The sequence below is a fragment of the Syngnathus acus genome, chromosome 6 (assembly GCF_901709675.1).
Source record: "Syngnathus acus chromosome 6, fSynAcu1.2, whole genome shotgun sequence".
NCBI classification, from domain to species: Eukaryota; Metazoa; Chordata; class Actinopteri; order Syngnathiformes; family Syngnathidae; genus Syngnathus; species Syngnathus acus.
The window spans coordinates 6111870-6137677 of NC_051092.1; the positions used below are offsets into that span (position 1 = coordinate 6111870).

Consider the following 25808-nt stretch of genomic DNA (forward strand, 5'->3'; position numbering starts at 1 on the left):
CTGAAAAATATGGCATTTATACACATTTATCAAAATTGTTGGTTCTGTTGAAACCAATTTAACAATAAGCCACAAAGCCTCTGGGAAAATGCTCTTTGTTTTGGTCTTAGATGCGCCCAAAATTGACATTTTATGAAAGTTACAGTGCCATGAAATGCCTGTTTCATTTGTTTAGTTCTTTTCCCCTCTCTCTCTCTCTCTCTCTCTTTTTTTTTTACCAATACTTTTTGGACTTTTCAGTACACATACTATTAGAAGTTGGTCTGTCACCCACAAACAAAAAAGCAAAGCAAAAACCAACCAACCAACCAACCAACCAACTGACCGATCAACCAACCAGAGCTGTCCAAATTAATCGATTATGAACTTAATCAACAACTATTTTAGTAATCAAGTAATTTTTTTACCAAAGATTTGTCCAAATCCTCTAATGCCAGCCTCTCAACAGTAATGTTTCATTATTTTTTTTACAGTCATTATGAAAACAGATAATCTTTTGTATTTAATCAAAACAAGACATTTGCAAAAATTTGCATTTTTGTCTTGTTTTGATTAACCAACCAACCAACCAACCAACCAACCAACCAACCAACCAACCAACCAACCAACCAACCAACCAACCAACCAGGCAAACCAACAAGTAGCAAAATTATAGTATCCCCATCAAAAAGAGTGTGATTTGCCCATTTTATTTTACCTGGATCTTAACAATTGCAAACCATGAAAGCCATATCAAACAAGGCATTCGGGCATTATACAGATCTTATGTAACTAACACTTACATATAACACTTATATAACTAAATAACTCTAACCCCAATGCTTATTTTGTCTTCCGGTACTACTATTCCAACTTAACTTTGAAGTCTAACACTATTCATTCAGCTCGTAGCATTTTTCAGTGTTTGGGTCAAACATAAATACAACATAAAGGAGGAAGATGATTTAATTAGAACGCCCTCTCTCTCTCTCTCTCTCTCTCTCTCTCTCTCTCTCTCTCTCTCTCTCTCTCTCTCTCTCTCTCTCTCTCTCTCTCTCTCTCTCTCTCTCTCTCTCTGTCTCTCGTTTCACTAATGGCTCTTATTTTAGGAGCTGTCAGGCCACAAGGACCCTCTCAAGGCCGGTTTTTGGGCATTCCTTATGCCACTCTGTTGAGCGGATGTAGGGATAAGAGGTGATCACAGAAAAAAAAGTTTGGGTGGCAGTAGTGGAGCAAGACCAAAAGAAAGAGAGGCAGCGAAAGAGGTGTTTAGTCTTGGACTTTAATTAAAATCACCAGAGGAATTCTAAGCAACTCTCTTCTTTCTTTCTGTGAGCGCACAGCTTAATGTGTTGGAAAACTTGTTGGGGCTACAATGGAAGAGGGATGAGAGCGGAGTGGATAGGAGTAGGCACTGAAAGCAAATGAGAGGATGTTTATAGATGAAGCCATTACGGTTGATCGTTTATCAATTAAGTCATTCAAGACGAATGAAAAGTCTAATTAGCTTTAGGTTAAAGGCCATGAGAGGTTTTTGAAGAAGGAGAATTGCTGCTGAATTAGAGAAGTGCTACAAGTTACAAGCAAGTACAAATAATCAAATTATTGATGTAATTATTATATCATCTGCTCATTAAAAAGCAATCAACATCTTCCATGAGGACATTTTTTTCAAAGTAAGTTCAGAGATTTGTTTCTGAATCTGTTCTGTTCAATTCCGTATATCTTGCGTTTGAAGAAAATTGCTGAAAACGTGCAAAGCTCGAGATCAATGTAGTAGTGACTCAGATCTATCATGATATCATGAGATATATTTATAGCATTTTTTGGCTCCCCCGACTAGAAAAGAAGCGAGCGTCTTTGTTTGCATCAGTGAATATCCTGCACATTAGTGACGCTCAGTTCACACCGACTGCGTGACAAATGTGAAACCTAGGTTTCTATTTTCTGCGGATAACGCATGCAGATTTTCATGAGGCTGAAGAAATTCGACGAGCCACACAGGAAGTCGGGCGTCGGCATTTGAGGTCGATGTGGTATTTTTTCAAAATAAAACTATTCTGCCTACTTGTAAGGATCTCCTTTCCCACCAGTGCTTGGCATAAGATGGATTTTTGGGAGGATAATAATGTTTGGATGTTTCACCCTGAGTGTTTATTCTCACCTTTGGGACTGATAGAAATCCTCTACAGGAAGACCTGACTCCTGGATGGCTCATAAAACCACATGTGATGAATGAGCAAGACATTTCAGTGAAATTTGTGGGAGTGAGCATTCTGTTTAGTCAGAGGCTTTACAAAAGAAGCACTGAGGCATGCAAGGATAGAGACCTATGGGGTTTTATCTACCTGAGAGGAAACGCACACGACTGCACGCATGTGTGCGCTAGAAAGCACACACACACGAGCACGCAGGCATGCACATAAACACAGATGCACACACACGCACGCACGCACGCGCACACACACACCAAAGGAAAGTGATGTCAAGTGCAGCTTAGAGAGGCCGCAAGTGGGGCAGTAACAATTGCCCCATGGGGTTACTGGGTGACCCCTAGGAGTCTATAATTCAGAATGGGGTTAGTCTATCATTCACACGCTCAGACCACCACACACAAACACACACACACACGCACGCACACACACAGATTAACAGGGGAAAGATTGAGGAGTTCATTTCGAGAGTTTGTGGATGAAATGAAAAGATAGGAAAGACTATGAAGCAAAAGAGAAGCTTGTGATTGCGTATTTTGATCTGATTGAGACACACATAAGAAAGTTTGGGGGTCAAAGGTCAAGTCTAGAGACCACAGTGTTTAAGACCCCAATGGTCTCCTTTATATGGACACATAAACATTTGACCTCTGACTTGAAACTCCAGCCGGAGGACTTGTTTGTCGGTTTGTTCGTCCGTCCGTCCATCCAACCATAGGGCCGGAGGTGGAATCGAAGCCGCAACCTCTAAACTGCGAGGCGGACGTGCTAACCAGTGCTTCACCATGCCGCCCATAAAAATTAGTACAGCATGAAAAAATACAACACTCAGAAAAGTATTATAAGGCACAGGGAGAATATGCAAACTTCACGCAGGGATAGCCGGAATTGGAATAAAACCCTAAAACTTTGAAGCGGACGTGCTAACCATTGCGGCATTAATTCGTTCAAATTTGAATTATTAAAAAAAAAAATGCTTTACAAACAAACTTTTATAATAGCTTGTGGGATTTTTCACTACAACAGTGTTTATTTCATTATGACTTTTGTTTTTCAAATAATTTCTTTTTTGTTTTTAGACCAAGTTTGTTAGTCTTTAATTAGTTTTTATTTCTTAATTCTATTTTTTAGTTTGTTTTTATTATTATTATTGATTATTGATGGTAGTTTTATTATATATGTTTTAATATATGTGTTGGTGAATGCAAGATGAAAAGGTCAAATGACTGTTTGGCCTCCCTTCTTTGGTATGAATGTACATTTAAAATGAGCCCTAAAAGTTCATGTATGATATTAATGACTAAGAAGAAAACAAAGGACTGTTTTCATTAAAATTAGATTAAGTTTTAGTTAGTTTTATAAACATAGGATAAAGATTTCTTTTTTTTTTTAAATTTTATTTAATTTTGATAACAGATTTTTTTTTTTAGTTTTACTAGTTATTTCCTTAGTTTTCATTAACTAACTTTCAAAACTTTGGTTTAGATCAGGGGTCTCCAGACAGTTTGAAAAGTGGGCCAAATTTGTTGTGGTGAAAATGTGAGAGCTCACCACGTAGCTTCCAGTTGCTTTAATTTTTACTCACCTTGTCGTAGTTTGCATATTTCATCTGGTAATGCTTCTTTAGTATATTGAATTCCTATCAAAATAGCTACACTCACTGTTTTGTATTTTAGAGGAAATATCTGACAAAATATACCTTTTTCCACTTATGTTTTACGCCAGTAAAAGTTAAAGTTAAAGTTAAAGTCCCAATGATCGTCACACACACATCTGGGTGTGGTGAAATTTGTCCTCTGCATTTAACCCATCCCCGTGTGATCTTAATCCATCCCCTGGGGGAGAGGGGAGCAGTGAGCAGCAGCGGTGCCGCGCTCGGGAATCATTTGGTGATCTAACCCCCCAATTCCAACCCTTAATGCTGAGTGCCAAGCAGGGAGGCAATGGGTCCCATTTTTATAGTCTTTGGTATGACTCGGCCGGGGTTTGAACCCACAACCTTCCAGTCTCAGGGCGGACACTCTACCACTAGGCCACTGAGCTGTCCAGTGTACGTCGGCCTCTTGCCCAAAGTCATTTGGGATATGTACAGCTCATTGTGATCCTAATGAGGATAAGTGTTACAAAAGTTTTATTTCTTAATTTATTTTTTATTTCTTGTATTAGTAATTGTTTTATTTTGAAGGATGCATAAAAAAAAAAACGGCACAACCAACCAAATAAACCAATTCAACTTTGTGGATGGGTGGCAGATATGCCAAGCGGATCACACAGCTTTTGAAGATAAAGCTGCAACTGTATTCATTTATCTTTACTTTTCGTAGTTATAGTCCACGGACATTGTGGTAAAGTGGGAAGATGGGCAATCAGATTGAGCACTTGGAGTTGTCCAGGATGACCATGCATACTACTTGATTGCTTTGTTTCTGCATTCCCACTTCAGCTAACATTGTGGAACATTTGTACACTTCAAAAAAAAAAAAAGGGATTTTAACCACTTCCATGTGTACTTTTAGTGGATTGAAAAGTTAAATGGAGCTCAGATTGTGACGTTTACCCGCATAATCCATTTAACTATGTCTTTGGAGAGCACATTAACCACATAATGCCAACATATGGTGACTGGTGTATGTGCGTGTTTGCATGTGTGGTTGTGTGTTAGGAGATACCACACAGAGCTGTGACGAAAGGAGCAAAATACAGACATTTCACACACACACATGCACGCAGATACACGCACACAGAGGAGTTTTTCAGCTCATTAGGCAGAGGGTTGCGTGTCAAATCAGGTTTTGTATAGAGGCTGCAGGGTCATTATGATCTAATTTACCTTTAGTGGTTATTCAGCTAGGCAGACAAGGAAAGGAAGGCGGAGGGAATGGAAGCGGGAAAAGATGAGCCTGGAAGGTAAGGAGGGAGTGACAGAAGCTAAAGGACCAATTAGGATCAATCACTTTTTCTCCTATCATTCAAAAGTAAAGAAAGCAGAAGGTAGGAAGGTGAATACATATATCACGATCACAAGACCTGACGAATTTCGATTAGAATAACTTTTATTTATCTTCGGCATGCTATACTGATTGTCACTAAAATGATTCTAAAGCATCTTTTAACATTCTAAAGTATTCTTTAACAATCTTTGCTATACGCCAAAGAAAAGGGGATCCATGGGTGGGATTAGAATATGAAATGTTTATATTCGTTAACAAATGAGCAGTTTGATTTTTAGTAACGTGACGCATCAAAATGACGATACCTGCTTCAGTTGGAATGTTTTCAAAATGATTTCAATGAAGAACATGTGCATTTATGTGCCACAGCTACATGGCAGTGTCAAGTTAGGTAGGACATCGATGTTGTGCAGTTTTTCATATTCATGGTGGACATTGGACTTAACAGTTGCATCATGTACATAACTTTAAAATTGTGGACAGCGCAATGGTGTGATTGGAGTTACGCTCACTCAAATGGCCATTACACCTGCTGCGATGTGCGGCATTGATATTTTTAGAGCCGTTGATCCCTCTGATACCACAAAGACCGATTCTCGAACTTAAACACGAATACTTTGAATATTTGAGGCGGTGAATTTTTAGTATACCAGCATGAAAAGCCATACAGGTATCGATTAGCGGACTCCACGCTGGACTGGTTATGAGTCAATCACAGAGTACAAATAAAAGCAGACAACCACTGACACTGACCGGGATCTTAGCTTACGCTACCTGCACTTGAACTGAGCTTGTGAACTCTGACCAGAGAGGAAATGTATTCCTGTTTCAGTGTTTCACAAGAATCATCACTAACCAGACCTAACTTTGAATCCAAGTGCTGATTCTTTGTGGCCGGAACATGTATACATGGGGGTCCCCGAGCCTTTGTATAAGTGTGCAAAATGGGTTAAAGTGTGGTGTCCAGAAGCAGCAGTGTGTGTCTTGGCCAGTGCGCATGGATAAAGGCCTCCATATTGTGCTGGTCACTCGGACCCAGTCGCCAGCCAGAGGGGGCGTCCAGCTGCCAATCAAACCACCTCCAGCAACAATGGGAAAGTCGCCCAGAGCTTACACACAGGTGCACACACACGTGCACGCGCATACGTGCGCACACACACACACATGCACACACACACACACACTGATGATAACTAGATTTAGATTTCCATATCATGTGGAAAATGATCACAATCTGATGATATTCCTCTGAGACGTGAGGAACCGTAAGAGTCTAATCAAGCCTTCAGAATGAATACTGCTGTCGAATTTATTAGCAATGGGATTGTTTCTTAAACCAATCAATGTTTTTTTCACCTCACATTACCCACAGCATTTTTCTGTCCTCTGATTGGTTGGTCAGAGTAAAATGTTAAATTCAGCTGACAAAACTCTGCGCAAATAATGTAATAATTCACACCTCTGGTGATTATCATGTATTTTATTACATTTATTTTTGCTTCTGCATTGCTCCACCTTCGATTGTTGTTACATTTTTGCATATTGATGGTTTCTGTAATCGTGACTTAATATTAGAATGTGAATACAATTGCGTGAATCCCCACTGATTCTAATTTGTCTTAATGGTTTCCATCCTTCATTCTATCATCGCTCAGTAATCATACCATTCTTAGTTATGTTGTTTAATTGAAAAGAATCGAATTAAAATATCTGTCCCCGGTTGTCATTACCAGTACCTAATCTAGATATCAGAGTACAAACTGTTGAAAGTACTGCAGTGAATTCCCAGCAGCAGCACTCAGTGCACGACCCTCCTTTAGTTCCATTTCCAAGGCCCTGCATTAATCTTTTGTAATAACACTTGAAGCCATTCGCTTGTCCGTGAGCTCTGGAATTGTGTTTATCTTTTCAAACGCTTTGAGACGTCATTCAGTGACAGCCATTCACTGCAACTACCCCGGCACAATACAGCCCCACTACAAATCACAGCCTCTTAATGACCCCATTCTTTTGATGCAGAATTTCAACCACTGGTAATTCCAGGCAAAGCTTTCGGCACATTTGATTAGAAGATTAGGGGGAAAAAACCCCACAAAATTGGCAGTAGGATAAAAAAATAAGAAATGCGGCTTCACGAGGTGTTTATAGATTTCAATTGTGCCAACTAACAGAGAGCTGGGTGTGTGGTCGAGGTTCCTCAAGTGCCACTTGACAATCTTTGGAAAGATTGGATCTGTGTGGATCAGCAAGAAAAAAAAGGACCACATTGCAAATGAGGAATATTGATTTTATAATGACTCACAAGATGAACTCATGGAATAGGAATTAAAAAATAAAAGCAACTAGCACTAAAAATTTGGATGATTCAAGCACCATCTCAAGAAATAAGAACTATTAAAATCAAAACTTTTTAAATCGAGAAATAAGGGAAGAATTTGACTTCTGAGAAGAATTTTCCAATTTGATTAACTGATGTGTCAGTGAAACTGGTGAGTGTAATGAGTTTGACCTTTTGAAATGAACTACTGAAATAAATAAAACTTCATCCATCCATTATTTGAACCGCTTATCCTAAGCCTCACAGATTTGCCACAGTCAGCCTATTCTGCACTGCCTTGTATGATGTCCCTAATTTTTTGAGTGTCTGCCTGCAGAGATTCATTGTTTGGCTCAATCCTTAAAGCAGTTTGGTACTCTTGTAGTCCTGTGGAAAGGAAAGTTAAACAAGTTAATCAACAAATATTTGGTAAAAATATGCTATGATGTGTGTGTTTGCTTTGGATATCAGCTTTTTACAGTTAAAGTAATTTAGAAAGATTCATTCTGACACAGAACTACGCTGACATTACTAGGAGTTTCATTTGGACATAAAAAGAGCTTTGCTGCCATCTATTGGCAATTGTAAACTTTTTTGGGGTGGTGTGGCATCATTTTCACGATTTGCTGCATGAGTGGTTCCTAGCCTCCACAAATTGCTGGGATTTAGCCGACTGTGTAAGCACAAGTCAGTGATAGACGATTGCAAGTTTCAAATGACTGTAAATGTGACGCTGAGCATCGTTTTCGGGAGTGAGTTCAAAGTTGGAGGTTGATCTCACCAAAACTTTGTAGTATCTATGATACAATGATTCCCCTATTACACATAGAAAATAGATTTAGTCGTCAGTAGAAAGTTTGGATTAAATTGTGTTTAAAAAAATATAACTTTTATGGTAAGGTGCAGTGTCAGGTACAGAAATAGTCCAGTTTGAACATATCATGCAAGAGTACTTTACTTCCTTCCTAAAGTGTGATGAGAAGAGCTGCTGTTAAGTGAGTGGCTTGTTAATCTGAGTGCTTTGATATACGACTCTGCTTAGTCAGACTGAGTGTGGTGCATTTCCGACCTTCCGCATAGAGCTGCAGCTGGCAGAAAGCAGAGCCTCGACGCACGTGAGCTCTCGCTCGGGCAGCCGCATTGGCACAAACGGCTGGAGTCAGCAGTTCAAGAGCCTGCAGAGAAAGATTCATTTCAGTCTTAACCACCACCTTTTAATGTATTTTGAAATTCAGCATTACCGTAATACTTGGATTGGATATACATTTCATCAGAGGCCATTTATAAACCTTCGACGAGTCTAGTGTGGTACTTGACAAGTGCATGAACCTGATTACTATTGTCCTGTTTTTCCTCCCATATCAATAACTGATTTATTGTAGAATGCTTGTCAGCCTGTGATACTGTACTGGAGACCATAATAATAACAACTATGACATCATCAGCTTTATTTTTGTTGTTGTTTTAGGTGTGTAATTATCTCAGTGCAATACTACTTGCAATGATTACTTCAGAGTGACAGTGCAGATTTTTTATATAAAATGATTGATGACCCCCTTTAACGTTAGTTTGGTGTCTATTTGTTACTTGTCAACTTCCTAAAATGACACAGTCAGGCATATAACATTCTGACCTGAGAGGAGTCCTCAATGGCTTTGTGAAAGTTGCGTAACTTGAGATGACATGCAGCTCTATTTGAATACAAAGCTGGGATCTTCCTGTTGAGTCTAATAGCCAGGTTGTAGGCATTTAAAGCACTCAAGTAGTTTCCAGCTGCAAAACATTTGCTTGGAGAAAGAAATGATTTATTTAGTAGTCACATGTCAGGATCGAGTTAACGGTGGTGATGAGAGAAAACTTCACATACTTGCCTTTCTCCTTCAACCAGTCGGGATTCCTCTCCTCCTCTCTTAAGTCTTCCAGCTCTTCTATACCTGCATTGATGACACGCCTAGCCTCTGCTTGCTTTTTCAGCCACTGCCGTTGTTTGGCCGAGAGACGCAGGTGTCGGGTGCAATTCCAAATTCTTTATTGAGAGTTTCTTTGCACGAAGGACGAAAATGTTACCTCTTCTTCCTCCTCAACTCGTGACTCTCTGAGAGCCGTGGGGAAAACTCGAGGAGTGAATGAGACCGGAATGTTTCCTGAAACTCTTGGAGCAGGAAGATCCACTTGCTTTTTCTTTCTCTCTGCTTCACGGACACCTCTTTTATCTAAATGCAAGGATGCAAATCGGAACTATAGTAAACTTCAGTGCTCAATATAAAGTAAATAAGCACGTGAAACAAAAAATAAAAATGAAACTAAATGAAAAGCACATGTTTACTGGGAAATAATTAAAATAACGTACTTTTCAAAAGTGTACAGTAGACATTATTTAGCAATAGCACTGTATAATAGCAAATAACATACTCGGCATGGCACCTGGACATTACTCACCAAATATGACCTTTCTCTCATCCGATCCTCCGTTTTCACGAGTGTGTTGTACACTTTTTGCTTTGTTTAAATGGTTGCTCCGACTTTGCAGTTTGAGTCGAGCTTCTTCGTCAGCTTTTTTCTTCTCCTTCAGCTGCCATGCCTCCAGTTCAGCTGTGGTTCTCTCTCGTTCAGCATCCTTCATTTTCTGGATTCTGTCTTTTTCTTCACTTTCAATCTATAAACAGATAACAATGTGATGCAAATGCTTAAACCAGTTCAACCTTTATTTTAGTTAAGTCAGTTATTTAATAGCAGTCATCTTGTTTAAAGAAGGTAAATAGTAGGTCAGATAGGACGGAGAAAAAAAATAAAGCCGTGATACTTAAGTTGTTTCGCAACAGCTATTTAGGCTCTGCCGTGAGGGTAGTGTGAAATTGAGATGGGTGGCGCATGGGCAAGGCGTAAAGAAAGATTGGTGAGATCTGGATGAAGGCGCATACGTTCCCCTGCTATTCATGATGGATAGGGAGAGAGCAGAAAAGCTAATCAAGAGAATGAATAGCAAAACTTTGCAAGTAATTGATGCTGCAACCCAGTTGTGTAAAGATGCCACAAGATGGCACACAGAACTAGTTTAATCCAATTCCGTCAGGTTACTTCGACATTAGTACTGTGCCTCAAGTTGCAAGCGCCTCATCCCACTTCAACGTGGCACCGAAATATTACTACTGTTGCTGTGACATGAGCACAAAAACAGCAAATGTGTGAGTTTTGCAATTTGACTGTTGCCACTTGACGCCCACTGGGCATTCTTACATTCATCATTGTTTTCACAGTATATCTCTTCTCAGTCTGCCTTTTCTCTGATCTGTTTTTGGCCTGGGCAGCAAGCTTTTCCTGCATATTTGACAGTGCTCGCTCACGGATTTCCTTTTTTTTCTCTTTATCATCTGAAAGAGAGCAGATAAAATATATCATCACATAAATTAGTTGGTTTTCAAGTCATCCCCATTTAGGAGGATGTGCAATAACATTTTGACTGCTGCTATTTATTTTGTATATTGTATCATAAAATATATATCTTATTATAACCTAATAGCAGAGAGGTTTAATAAATCCCTCCTGTTAGTTTGTGCGGTTTATACGCAATGTACATGTATATTAAATATGTTGATGAGGAAGCTCAAAGTGTCATTTATGCAGTTTATATTTTTTGTTTGCTAGAGAAATACAAACATGTATTGAGTATTTTCTCCCATACTGAATTTAAAAAGTATTTCTATCTTATACATCTATTATTTTGTGTTAAAAGATAAATGAGTCCAAATAAATCCTCAATGTACATGCTATGTTAAATAATTTAATAAGTAGCCTCAAAGTCTTATTTATACTGCCTTTATATATTTTTGTTTGTTTGTTTGTTGGGATTCTAATAAATGTTGACTCAGCTGATGCTGTAGTAACAATTTTGGATGGCAATTAACAGTATGAATTATGTTGAGGGGTTTATGGGTGGTCAACAAAACTGACAATACAATTTTCAACAAACTCCATAAATCGAGTGTAACAAATGTTAGTCATTTCCAGTGGATAATGTGCCTGACTGGCCTCAGAGCTTTCTCGGTGGGACTCCTGGCTGGCTCAATGCTGACTTTTTTCTGCAATGAATGACATTTATATAATGACCTTAGAATAAAACTCAAAATCAAGCCAATCAGTGAGACAGTCTTACATGTGCTTATTGATAGGTGCTCCCACAGTTTGTTGGTCCTCTTTGACAAATTGATGACTGCGACACCATTTCCAATCTTTGCTGAGCTTTGGTCATCATCAACAAGCTCCGAAGGGAACACTTCCAACAGGAATGGTGGGAAATGAACCTATTGAAAATAAAATCACAAATCTGTGGATTTTCTCACCAGCTTAATAATTAATTTGATTCTGTCTTGAAGAGGTTTATGTTAGCTCACCTTCAGGTACTCGTCGGACGACATAATGTCTACCTTCTTGGCCCCTTTCAGAGGCACGCTGATGAAAACCATGGACTCTGTCTGCGTCCATGAGTGGTCTGTTACGAGGAGGGGCATCTAGTTCGTGGGTCTACACGTACAATATAATGCACACAGACAGATACAGCACAAACTCCGAAACCAGGGACTGGAAGACTGACTTTAGTTACCTGCCACTTAAGTACGACGTCCTCTCATACAATTTCCCTAAATGTATGGATTTGTGGATGTTTCTGGTTATGTATCTGCAGTTACTGTCGAATTAAAGTCGCGCTTAATTTATGATTCGATACAACTTTATTGCCAGCGAGAGGCAAAAGGCTAACGGAGATGTTGTTGATGTTGTTACTATGGAGACCATGGAGTTAACGTTGCATTCATGTCTATCGGAAACATGAGTGTCGAACAAATGCACTATGATGAGGATTTTGTATTGATCATTCTCACGAGAACTGGATGGCATCAGTTATCTGCAGAATACGTGTTTTGTTAACCTTCCCCTTTTGTTAGCTTTCTGCTGCCATCTGTGGTGTTAGCGGGTCATTTTGGACCCGTGTATTAAATCAGCCATAAAATACCCTAAAAACAATATTTTATCATCCAATGTTTTTCTTAACTCTTGTTTAGCTGGTTGGGCTCCCTTATCCATGAAAAGATTGGTTTTAATATTTTTTTGTGGCCCCCTGGGGCTTTGTTTTATTATTTATTATTATTATCTTTTACTGAAATGTAGCTTTATTGACTATTCAGCCACTTAAAGCTCATAAAATACGATTGAACAATCTTACATAATATAAACCTTTGCTTCCAGTTTAAATGATCTTGACTACTATTTCCTGTTAGCCATTCTGAAGAGGCCGGTTGTCATTTTATGTCACACTCCAAGGTTAGGTTGTGCATTAAAACATTTCCCATAAATGCTCACAACCTTGTCGCAGGTGTAATCTGATGGAGATACCAAGTCTTAAAAATCGCTTATCTCTTGAACTGTTGTGACCGATCGGTGACTCATCACTTGTTCAGATAATGCTGATCCTTTATGCTTTTGTCCAGTTCATTCTGTCACAAGCCAGATTCCATAATGTTGCTATACAGTTGTCGTTTCCCTTACTATATGCTTTGCTCCGTTGTTATGTCAACCTTTATTCTGTCAAACAGGCCTGATGTCTTGCGGGATGTAAGCCCGGGTTACTCTGTGAGAAGTTGTCAGTGTGTCAAGCTTTCTTCCAGGTAGAACCTCTAATTTTCTTGAGTAGCCATCCCTACTTTCTGCGGACACTTGATAAAAAGGTATACTTTTCAATTTTTGTATCATGTCTCCTTCTGGGACCCTATCTTGCTCCACACGTGACATGAACATCACCATTGGAAAGATAAAGTAAATCATTTACTTCTACTTGGTTGTATCTTTATTGTCAGAATGGAACAAAATAATTCTTTGTGTGTCCTAGCATGAAGGAATTGACAATAAAGCTGACTCTGACTCTGAAAATACCTATGCTGACTGTGCTTTACTGCATGCAAGATGTTATACAAATGATAATATCAACACGATGGTGGCGTGACTTTCCCTGCAGTTTTATTGACGAGGGAACAATTCAATCATGGGAGACATGTGATAGCGTGTGTATCCGGTAATTTGTGGATATCTCTGGCACTGATAAGCATTCAGGTAGAATATTAAACATCTCAAAATGTATCATCAGCACTTCAATTGAAAGTGCAATTGTCTCATGTTGAGAAAGAGGAGATAGTATCACAAGTGCATGCCTGTTTACTGTTTTCTGTTATTTGTAGAACATTTTAATGAAGAGAGCACAATTCAATGACAAAACAGTATCTCAAAAACAATTTAAAGCAAATATTACTAAACGTATATACGGATAAAATGCAAGCAAAATCTTTATGAAATTTGAATGAGAACATCTTAGTTATCTTTGATTGTAGCATAAAAATACTAATATTGTCCACAGAGGTTATCAAAAACATAATTGAAAAACGATATATGTATGGATAGGTCTGATGCCAATGAACATTTTGAGTGCTTGAAAATAAAAAAATATTCAGAAATGACTTGCGTTTTTTTTTTTTCTCAAAAACTGTCAGCAAAACAGGTTTTAAAACAAATTATTTTGTTGCTGTGACTTAATGACGCGTTCAATGGTATAAGTAAATACCACTCCCATTTTTTAAGTGTAGCAAGAAAAAGAAATGTCTTCACAACTGTTATATTATTTTACATCTCAAAAGATACATACTTTGTACCTTAGCATCTTTGTATGTTATAACATTTTTATTTCAAGGTAATCTGACTTTATTTCTCAATATTGGTAAGTGACAATATCAAATTTAATACACCTGACTGAAAAAAGAACATTTAGTTACTTGTAACAATTAGTAAGCAGTAACAAGTTATTGCAAATTATTAGTATTTGTTATAGTAATGATGTCCCTGTTAATGCATCACCTGCTCGGCTGCTACAGCAAAAAGGGAGGAGGAATACTTTGCAGGGCCACATATAAAAGCTGACCTTTTCTCTGTTGCATGCTCCGTTTCTGAGTGGGGTTCAACTTCAGGCAGAGAAATGGGGAAAGGGTTCTTTATCAGTAAAGGCGTTGGGGTAGTTTGTATTATTCTCGGAGCTGGGGCTGTAGCCACTATAATAGCATTGAGTGTTGTTTATTCCCAGGAAAAGGCAAAAAATGAGAGTCATGTCTCCCCAACAGCTGGAGCAACGACAATTGCCACCATCACAACTGCACCGTCTAACAATGCTTGGGACAAATATCGACTGCCCAAGAGCCTGGTACCAGAACATTATGACGTCACACTGTGGCCTCGGCTAACTCCAGATCCAAAGACTGGACTCTACATTTTTACAGGTAAAGTGGTTTCATTTTTCGACCAGTCTAACTTGTATCACCAAAAAACTGTTCAGTGTTGTTACTCTCATGATCAAAATAAGACCAACACAAAGTGATGGAGTTTGATAAATAATTACGTCTTTTATTTGATAATGAATGGTATTTATTTAAAACAAAATCCCTATTTTTGTATTTTTTTTTAAGAATTTGTTTGACAAAAACATCTCTAATTGTTCACATCCTTTCCCAATATAACCATGTCCAATTTCCCTAATATGGAGTTGATAAGTTGATTAGAATTACTCGCCTATAAGATCTTGCAAATACACATTTTCGAAATATCAAAAAGGGCAATGATATATATATATATAGTTGTCTTGTTTGCTTATTACTCTCTATTTATAAAAAATGTGGAGGCCCCAATATAAATTATAACTCATCACCACTTTCACAAAAGCATTGCCTGCTTGTACTTTGTCATAGAAGCTTCTGGTTTAGAAAAAGACAATTTGACACACTATCTGTTATATTACATGTGTTTTTATATATTTGTATCTATTATTATCATCATATCACACTCAATGTCATTCCAGGTGAATCCAGTGTCGAGTTTGTGTGTGCTGAGGAGACAAATCTGATTCTAATCCACTCCAATAAACTGAACTACAGCAAGCATGACAATAACCAATTGGCAATGCTCAATGCTGTGGAGAGTGTAATCAAAGCTCCCTCAATAGTATCCTCCTGGGTCAAAACAGAAACTCAGTATCTGGTCATAACACTGGACAATAAACTGATGAAGGACCAACGGTACATTCTTTACACAAATTTTACTGGAGAGCTGGCTGACGACCTTGGAGGCTTCTACAGAAGTGAATACAAGGAAAATGGAGTGACAAAGTATGTGGACTTGTTTCTATTTATGTTTGTAAAATATAGTGGAAAAAATGGATATCCCTTTGTTAAGCGTTCACGTGTGCAAGACAATCATTTGCTTATCTGTTTTCTTATCAGTGTGATTCTTTATTGCTCTTAACACGTTTGGTCTATTTGTGATTAACTAGCATGGGATTAATTCCCACCTATTACTCTTGTCACAATCGCGGTGCGATTGATTCAGTATTTGAGGGTGTAGTTCACCTTTTCCCTGAAATCAGATGGGCCAAACTCAAGGCTCTTGTTGCAACCCTGAACAGAGTAAATGTTATGGAAAATGGATATTGTTGCTCTCTAATAGACTTGTTTCGAACACACTATTAAATGCTGGGTTGTTTTCTTATGCCACATCTTATGGAGTTTTAGCAGAGTGGGTTACTTTCACCCAAGATTACATTCTTTATTTTGACCCTGCAGATTGACATGATGATTGGGTCCAAATTGAATTTGGTTGGCCGAAGAACTGAAGTTGGTAGTTTTTGACATTTTAGTGTACTGAAGTTGAAGTAAAAATTTTAAGTACCTAAATAAATCTAATTTATTAAACATTGATGATGACTGGACGACTGTGACACTGCTGGTCAGGGTGAATGTTACATTCTCAAATTGTCCCAAGTAGCAGGTCTTTCCAATTTTTGACTAAAAGCGGGTTATTTTTGACCCAGTAGTTTCAAGAGTGTAACCTCCAGGGCTAGTCAGTAGTTGTTTATGCCATATGGCATTTTCAAGCCTGCAATAAAATGGGCAGGTTGCATCAGTAAGAATCTATTGAGAGACCTCTGACCACTGTAAGTTGTTAGAAAATATTAGAAGTAAAATTTATATTTGCAATCCTCAACCCAATGTGCTGTGTATAAATGACTCACAATTGGCTCAATTCCTTTTGAACCAAGTGATGCATTGTCTATTTTAATTATTATTATTTGAACTATCTATTTTTTAAGTTTGGGTAATCACCCTTACAACTGCTGGGTCAAAAATGTGACTGATCCCTTTAACTTGGGTCAATTCGACCCAGCTTTGGGTTGTTTCATACCTGAATTACTGTTCAATTGTTTTATGAGTATTTTATGAATCATTTTATGAGTATTTTATGCAGTGATTGCATTACTGTTTAGGGTTGTTGCAACAACTCAGATGCAGCCAACAGATGCCAGGAAGGCCTTCCCTTGTTTTGATGAGCCGGCTATGAAAGCCGTTTTTGACATCACTCTGATACATGACAAAGGAACTGTGGCACTCTCAAATGGCGAACCAAAAGGTTTCATCCAGATTATTGTTATGTTTATTTCTTATTTTGATGTTCATTTGTTATAATCCATCATATTCCATTCTGCAGAAACAAGCAATATTGTCATTGGTGAAAAGACTCTACAGAAGACAGTGTTTGAACCAACTCTGAAAATGTCCACCTATCTTTTGGCATTTATTGTCAGTGACTTTGGCAATATCTCCAACATCATTGATGATGTCACGGTAATGTATTCAATCCAGCAATACCAACAGTTGTGTTACTATCTATATGTTTATGGCTGAGTTTACTTAAGTATAATGTTCGTAATTAATTTTTATAGCATGTAACAAAACCAAGTGTTCATAAGGAAATAGCCATGGAACCTCTTAAAACAGAATACAATAATCCATTCCAGGATGTTTTTTTTTTACCTTCATTGGGAAACAGAGAGAAAACTCATAAAGGGTAATAATCTGTTTTTAAGGGTCGAAAGGTTGATAATTAACATCTATACGCACTCTCCCATTCTACTGATGAAATGTTAGAAAGGCAGAATGTTCTCAGTAGTTAGCATTATTACAGTTGTGATTGAGACTACCACAAGCCTGGGCAACCCACGGCTCCCAAGTCTCATGCGATTCTTTACCCGGTTTCATGTGGCTCTTAAAGCCCTTTCACTTTCCACACTAAGCTTAGTTAGCCACGAGCATGACAGAGATCCAGTAAAACTTAAAATAAAAAACTGTGCACTACCCTCTTACACAAATTTTCATATCATTAAGTTTGATTCGCATTTAAAGAAAACAGATGCGCTCTAAATCATCTTCATTTGAGAAAATCAATTTTTCACTTCATGAGTTGTGTTTTATTTGCGCATTAGCTTCTGTTGTCTTTTGTTTTGTTGATTTAGATCCGGATCTTTGCCCGCAAATCTGCTATTGATGCTGGCCAAGGAGCGTATGCTCTTAACAAAACTGGACCAATTCTCAAGTTTTTTGAGAGGTATTACAATTCCACGTACCCCCTGCCCAAGTCAGGTATGTCAAATGCTTCTACTTTAAATGGAATTTGCGTCTTGGGGCTCATGATGTTATGTTACTGCTTTGTATTTATGCAAAGGTGAGGGTCAATTGGAGCAGCTATAACAAACATTTGTGATCAGAATGAGCTTCAAAATAATGAAAATCAAACCATATATTATAAAATAAGTCTGCATTTATGTCAATTCACCAACAAGGCCAGTGTGGTTTTGATAACATTATCGATAACTTCTCATAAACTGCTTTGTTGCACTCTCGTGTCATTTATCATAGTAGGTGAGAGATGCCAGACTTTTATTAGCTCACAGTAAATATTTTATTTCTTTGTGGTTGTCTTTCATGTCTTGTTTGGGAACTGCATTGTACCTGGTCATAAATGATCAATGTTTAACTGAAAAAGCAGTCATTCAAAGGTTTTCTTTTACAAATATACAGTTGTTTACTCTTACTGAATACAGATCAGATAGCCCTGCCAGACTTTAATGCTGGAGCCATGGAGAACTGGGGTCTAATCACCTACAGAGAGACAGCTCTCCTCTACGATGAAGACTTCTCCTCCAACGGCAACAAGGAGAGGATCGCTTCCATCATCAGTCATGAACTGGCTCATATGGTTAGTTCAGATAATGGTTAACAGCACATCTGTAAGGTCGAAAAGCCCAGAGTGTGGGAGATTCAAATGTGAGAAGTTAGGCGAAGCCAATTTATAAATAAAACGAAGAACAATCTGTAATTAGGAGAGGAAATTTAATTCATGCTACATATAGTATGTAAGGTGACATCTTATCAGGTTTGCCTCAACAGCTCCATTTGTTTGTTCTCTTTAGTGGTTTGGGAATCTGGTCACCCTGAAGTGGTGGAATGACTTGTGGCTAAATGAAGGTTTTGCCTCATATGTTGAGTACCTTGGAGCACATGAAGCTGAATCTGAATGGAATGTGGTAAGGATTGCTTTCCAACTCGGTCTCTTGAATCTCACGTTAAATGATGATGATCAAGCACTGTGATTATTTTTAATATTCCTTTCAACAGAAAGATCTTATTGTGCTGAGTGATATGCACAGGGTGTTTGCCATTGATGCTTTGGCCTCCTCTCACCCTTTGTCCTCGAAAGAAGAAGATATCCAGAAGCCAGCACAAATCAGTGAGCTGTTTGATGCCATTTCATATAGCAAGGTAACCTATCAGGCTTTTCACACATACTACATGTGAATTTTCAAAATCTCTATAACTGAAAAAAAAACCTGCAATATTTTGGTAAGTAATCAGCAGAGTTACACCTTTTTCCTTCATTTGTAGGGAGCATCTGTACTGAGGATGTTGTCAGATTTCCTGTCTGAAGATGTCTTCACAAAGGGCCTCAGGGTAAGGAGTGCTTGCACCAATATTTACCGCATGAATTAAACAATATTCACATGATGCTTTGAATAATTTTCACTTTGATGGTTTGCTAATGTAAATTGCAGCGTATCATGCCAGCAAGCCGCTGCGCTTATATACATCATTTCATTACAGCTTGAATTTATTTAAGCAGGTGCAAATTAAAAATAAAGACAATTACGATGATATTACATTCACCTTTTATTAAACTTTGCAGCTTGTACCAGCATTTCTAATGTTTTTGTTTTAGCAGTATTTATCCACAGTTCCCATTTTTATTCATGTCCCTTTAGACCTACCTGGCTGAATTTGCATTTGGAAATGCGGTTTATACAGATCTGTGGGATCATCTGCAAAAGGCAAGTATTTTTTTTATGTGTCAAATACATGAATAGAAAAACAATCCATTTAGGAGCCTATATCTTCAAACAGTGGCACCCTCTCTTTTAGCCGCTGTGTTGAAGTTTATGATTGTGCGTGCTGTCCACATTAAGAAATAATTGTCTCTTCCCATATAGATGCCGCCCCCACCCGAGAAAAGCTTACTGTAATTGTCTTTACTATTCCACATTCTTGGTTCAAATGAGAATAGTTGTTTTGCCAAGTTGATGCTCAATGGGTGTAGATTTGTGCGTCCCAAACTTTATGACAAGGCTATAATTTGCATTAGAAAAATTGATACTAAGGTTAATTTCACTTTCTGCCATGTAATGGGAGAAAATTGAATTGTTCTGCCTGTCATTGAACTGCCACACATAGATGAACAAAGATCCATCCTTGGCTGCTTCTGCTCCAGTGGGTGCCAACAGCAGTGTGTGGTCACTGTGATGGGTCAAATGCAGCGGTCAAAGGTCGTGTAAATATGCAAGTCAATTGAACAATGAAGAAAACTAATATGTCTCTGCAGGCTGTTGACAGTGCTGGTCCTGGTGATCTTCCCCAAAGTGTTCATAACATCATGAACACATGGGTGCTGCAGATGGGCTTTCCCGTGGTTACAATCAATGCAACAAATGGAGTTATTACACAGAAACATTTTCTCCTGGATCCCGACTCCGAAGTTACTGCACCGTCTCCTTACAAGTAATTGTGTTCAGTTGTAATATTTTTGAAAATTAGACCATCCGAATACAGGCAAATTACTTTGCAAAGCATTTTCATCTCCATTATTTGATCCTAGTCAACAGATAATTGTAAAACTTTACATCCAAAAATCAATGAATAAACAAACCTACAAACTATATTTCAGAAATAGAAAATCAATTAAGTGCATATGATTACTGGTGTAATTAACTGCAAAGGAAGGCATAAAATGATTTTTGTAGTGGTCCAACAAATTTGTATCATCTGTCTTTTGCAGTTATCAATGGATTGTACCCATCAGGTGGATTAAGACTGGAGTCACCCAAGATCAATTATGGTTAACTACAGGAACAGGTAAATAGCATAAGTAGTTTTAAGCAAATTTTCATCTGGGCAAGGTCAGCATTAGGCTTGAAAATGCAAAATTATACTAAGATGATCATATCATCATGTCATCATAGCCCTTATAAGTTCTCCTGCATTTGATTGCGACCACATATTATGAAACATCTAGGGTAAAAACAAAGTCGTAATAGATCTTCACATCCATTATACAATTTAAAAAATGATAGTAAATTCATCAATACAAGAATATGTTGTTACCAAAATAGTAGACGCTATGGGCTCTCTTTTTGTAGACATGCACATGCTGAAAAAAAAAAACTGGGCGTTCCGACAGATCAAGGTTGTTTTTTTTTTTTTTTTACACTGCCCAGCACACCTGACAGTACACAGACTTAAGACAAGCTTGGAGTAGGTTCAAGTTGCGGCGCAAGTGGTGTAACGTTTAATGGATTCGATGAGGTCCATGGATATGTGTGGTGGAAAGCATGCATCCAACCTAATCATTGTAAAGATCTATTAATTGAAAGCATCATTATTATCATCGGGCCCCCTTCACATTGGTGATCACAGTGACCATCTTCCATCCCTGGAGGTCTGCTTTCACTTCCTTTTAAACATATTTTACACACTTCACACGGACTCAGCTGAGTGTATTTCTGCACCTCTCATGCGTTTAATTTAAAGGGAATGAGGGGAACTGCTTCAAATGGCTGGGAAACGTTAAATGTTACATTTTCCTCTCCAGATACGAAAGCGTCAATGAAGTTATCAGACTCTGAGTGGCTCCTGGCCAATCTCAATGTGACGGGTTACTACAGAGTTAACTATGACCAAGACAACTGGAACAAACTTCTGAATGTCCTGAAAACCACTCACGAAGTAAGACCGTTTGTGACATCACACTTCTCTACACTTTTTTGATTCATTTTAGTCAAGCGATAACACTTGTTCTGTTGTCTCAAGACTATACCGGTGATCAACAGAGCTCAGTTAGTGGATGATGCTTTCAACTTGGCAAGGTAAACACACTCACTCACTCACTCACTCACTCACTCACTCACTCACTCACTCACTCACTCACTCACTCACTCACTCACTCACTCACTCACTCACTCACTCACTCACTCACTCACTCACTCACTCACTCACTCACTCCAGCCACAGGGTTAAAAATTGGACCGACCCAGGAAGTTTGCTCAATTTGACTATATTAATGCTGATACACAGTATAAAAAAAACCTCTCCTGTAATGTTATACTTATTTTCACAATGCTTTAAACTCCACAAGGGCAAAGATCATCCCCACTGTGCTGGCTCTTGAAACCACAAAGTATCTGGATAAGGAGAGGGAATACATGCCCTGGGAGTCGGCCCTGAACAACCTGGACTTCTTCTACCTCATGTTTGATCGTAGTGAGGTTTATGGTCCCATGCAGGTGGGGTTTCTTCCTTTCATAAGAAATACAACAAATACACTCCATTGATCCAATAACTAAAACATGACTTTTGATCATATAATCCCTGGTTAGCTGCCTCTGAATAAATATTTTGGAAATAAACAGTGTGGAAAAAGTTTGGCAGGGCCAATGAAGGCGTGTATAGAGTTTGATAATGAAGTCATTCACTGGCCCACAAATAAGCACACCCTATGATTTCACATACTGGAATGTTCTTCTTAACAAAAAATAATGGTAACTATTCTTCATTAAAGAAACCAGATGTTGCGGAATGTGTCGTGTATTCTGTATGCGGTGTGCTATATGCATATCTTAATATGATCTCTTCCATGTTCCTCAACTAATTCAAGCTCATTCTTCTTTGTTTCAGGATTATTTAAAGAAGCAGGTCATCCAACTCTTTAACTACTTCAAGACCATGACTGAAAATTGGACAAAAGTACCAAAAGGACACATGGACCAGTGAGTATAGCTTGAAATACAGGTTTGGCCGACGTTGAGCCTTCAACACTTCCAATATCAATACATTCTTCAGCCCTTCCTCCTAACTTTGGATTGCCTTTCAGGTACAATCAGGTGAATGCCATCAGTCTGGCCTGCAGGACGGGCCATCAAGAATGCCAAGACCTGACCAAAGCATGGTTCAAGCAATGGATGGATGGGGAAAAAAACCCGTACGTGAATAGCAAGATGTGTCCATTTTGTATTTCTGATTTGCTATCATTGCTGTTTCTGATTTCTCTGTCCAGAATCCACCCCAACTTACGTTCCACTGTATACTGCAATGCCATCGCAGCAGGTGGTGCTAAAGAGTGGGACTTTGCTTGGTCGGAATTTCAAAGCGCTACCATTGCATCTGAAGCTGAAAAACTCCGTGCTGCTTTGGCTTGTACAAAGCAGCCTTGGCTGCTCAATAGGTACGTTCAGTCGACACTACTATTCTACAGTCCAGCATGCTTTTACTTGAACAATGCGGATTTATTTGGTGGGGTCTCCTCAGGTACTTGGAGTCCACGCTGAATTCCACCTTGATCCGAAAGCAGGATGCCACCTCCACCATTGTCTACATTGCCAACAATGCGATTGGTCAATCTCTTGCTTGGGACTTTGTCAGGGCTCGTTGGTCATTCATTTTTACCCAGTGAGTATAAAGTCGAGCTTTTTAATTCCTTGTTTTGACACATGATGTCTGCTCATCATTCGTGTTCACAACGTGACTGTTTCAAATTGCTGAAGTTAACTTTACGGCCCAGTGTAAAAGCTTGCCATTGTTGTGGCCACTAAATTATATGATATGTCAAGGAACTTATTTACCTGACATTCGACTAAACAAGCTTAAAGCAATTAAATGGTCTCCACTCATGTCACATAAAAATAGAATGGCAGCTTTATAGCCCAGATCATTGTGACCCTGGTTGTAATTCAACCTCTGCTGTGCTGACTGTTGCTCTCTGGGCAAGTGCAGCTTGTTCAAGTTAAGAATCAATCCGATACTTTAAACTCACCTTTTGATCATTTGTTTGAAGGGTTCAATGTGTATTTTCAGCATTACATTCATATTATGTTCAAGAACCTTGAACATAATATGGCAAGTGTTTATTTTTCAAATCTTTGTATTTTATCAATAGGTTTCATTTACAATGCATGTTATCTTTGATTTTTTTTCCCTTAGTATTATTGCTTGGTTTTACCGCCTCTTATATTGGCTCATGAGTTGTGCAGTGTCCATTCATTGAATTCAGTTACAGTATGTTAAAAATAACATTCCTTCCACAAATGCACAACTTAAAAACGTTGACCGCCAAACCTAACCCCCCCCCCCCCCCCCCCAGAAAAGATTAAAGACTGAAAGCACCAAATAGAGTTTCAAAAATGAATCATAGGGTTTCACAAAAAAAGATGCAATGCTACATTTATTTCTCTTTTTTATATATAGTTAACATTGCTGGTTGATTACTCAGACATACTAAAAGATCAAAACTACACAATCACTTTGTCTGTTTTATTGAAAACAATATTACCATATTGTTAAGCATATTTTCTTTTTTTTTTTTTTATTATTTTTGTTATAGTTTTCTGCTTAAATGATATTTAACATATGCCTGTCCAGACCAATTTCTTTGTACCATTACTATTACTGTTTTATTGTTACGGTTTGTAAAGGTGTAACAATATAACTAAGTCAATTCTTGTCTTCCTTCACTTACAGATATGGAGGAGGATCTTTTTCCTTTTCCAACCTCATTAACGGAGTCACCAAAAGATTTTCCAGTGATTTTGAGCTTCAACAGGTTAGATTGTTTTTAGCTAATCTAACAGGTTGGAACAGTCATTTTACCAGTTGTCAGACATCATTCCTTACGGGACACATTTAGCCACAACATGATTTCTTTCTGTCAATCCTGCAATTATGCAGACTAGTTTGGGTCACCACCAAACATGGTAAAACAACCTAATATTTAGATACCGTAATGATAATAATGAGCTCTGTTACTGTCAAGCACATATTCACTTGCCGTCAGTGTTTGTGGCAAACAAGCACTTCTGTAAATTAAATTCTTATTCTGCTCAACAAAACTTCATAAGTGTTAGCATAATTTCTAATAATAATGTCCGTTTTCTTTACCATTGTAGCTAAAGCAGTTCAAAGCAGATAACGCCGAGGTCGGTTTTGGCTCTGGGACCCTGGCAGTGGATCAGTCCATTGAGAGAACCATCGCCAACAAGAAGTGGATAGCAGAGAACAAGGAAAATGTCTTAAAGTGGTTCCAAGATGCAGCAAAACCTTAATGATGCCTTCACTTTCCATCAACTATAACATCTATTGTTAAACAAAGTATCTTTTGAAGCTGTTGATACTTTCACCTTGACAGAGTAGGCACAACTATTGGGTGTTTTCTGCCCTTGAAAATACTACAACCTCAATTTAAGATTTTTGTTGGACTCAAAAGTGAGATTCCTATTGTAAATAAATAAATGATTTCATGTTTTCATTTACAAGGACAACTTTGCAAGTCAATTTGGTTTTAACTATTCATAACAGGATCACTCTATTACATGATTTGAAAGAATAAAACTTAACTTAAAAACTATATACTGTACTTTCTGGAATGTTTTGTCAGTCAAGCATAAAATGAGAAACAATTTTGAGACATGTAAATCCATTATTTATTTTTATTGCATTTATCATATGTACTCAAGCTTTGTTTTGTAAAATTTAATTTCATCAGCTTTCTCCAATAAATATGTCTCTATTTACTCATTTCGTCATTCATTTCCCCCTACGCTGAATACTACACAATTAATTTATGTCAAACAAACAAAAGAAACTATTTTGGTGTGTATATGTGAGATATATGTAATTGGTTTTGTTATACAGAACTTTCAAGGTACTAAAATCAATACTCGCAGCATTGTTTATTTCAAACTCATTTTCGATGGGGATAAGTATCTTTACTGAGCTGTGATCACTGTGACAAAGGCAACACATCTTCACATTTTATGAGGCCGTGGGAACATGCCATGGACATTGTTGAAAAAACATTGTAAACCACTCTTATTGCTCCCTCGAGTCAATG

At 38.1% G+C, this 25808-nt stretch overlaps 2 protein-coding genes across 3 annotated transcripts; one reads left to right on the top strand and one right to left on the bottom strand.

Annotated features, from left to right (window-relative positions):
* Positions 1-7409: 7409 nt before the first annotated feature.
* dnaaf4 (dynein axonemal assembly factor 4) lies at positions 7410-12254 on the bottom strand. Of its 2 annotated transcripts, none has more exons than XM_037255287.1 (10): positions 12108-12254; positions 11852-11987; positions 11614-11761; positions 10698-10831; positions 9900-10116; positions 9528-9673; positions 9328-9437; positions 9094-9247; positions 8530-8635; positions 7410-7847 (listed from the first exon to the last, which is right to left on the bottom strand). In XM_037255287.1, exons 2-10 carry the CDS (start codon positions 11966-11968, stop codon positions 7744-7746), a joined length of 1236 nt encoding a protein of 411 aa, XP_037111182.1. In that variant the 5' UTR covers positions 11969-11987; positions 12108-12254; the 3' UTR covers positions 7410-7743. The 2 variants fall into 2 exon arrangements, with proteins under 2 accessions (XP_037111182.1, XP_037111183.1); XM_037255288.1 differs by having other exon boundaries at positions 11852-11981; positions 12061-12254.
* A 2183-nt stretch (positions 12255-14437) lies between these two features.
* On the top strand, positions 14438-25488 carry anpepb (alanyl (membrane) aminopeptidase b). The gene is made up of 21 exons (XM_037255192.1): positions 14438-14773; positions 15349-15655; positions 16810-16952; positions 17031-17167; positions 17836-17962; positions 18424-18578; positions 18793-18906; positions 18998-19141; positions 19265-19330; positions 19639-19704; positions 20253-20428; positions 20706-20782; positions 21519-21652; positions 21737-21792; positions 22062-22209; positions 22601-22692; positions 22797-22904; positions 22980-23147; positions 23231-23371; positions 24440-24521; positions 24865-25488. Exons 1-21 carry the CDS (start codon positions 14476-14478, stop codon positions 25018-25020), a joined length of 2895 nt encoding a protein of 964 aa, XP_037111087.1. The 5' UTR covers positions 14438-14475; the 3' UTR covers positions 25021-25488.
* The last annotated feature ends 320 nt before the right edge of the window (positions 25489-25808 follow it).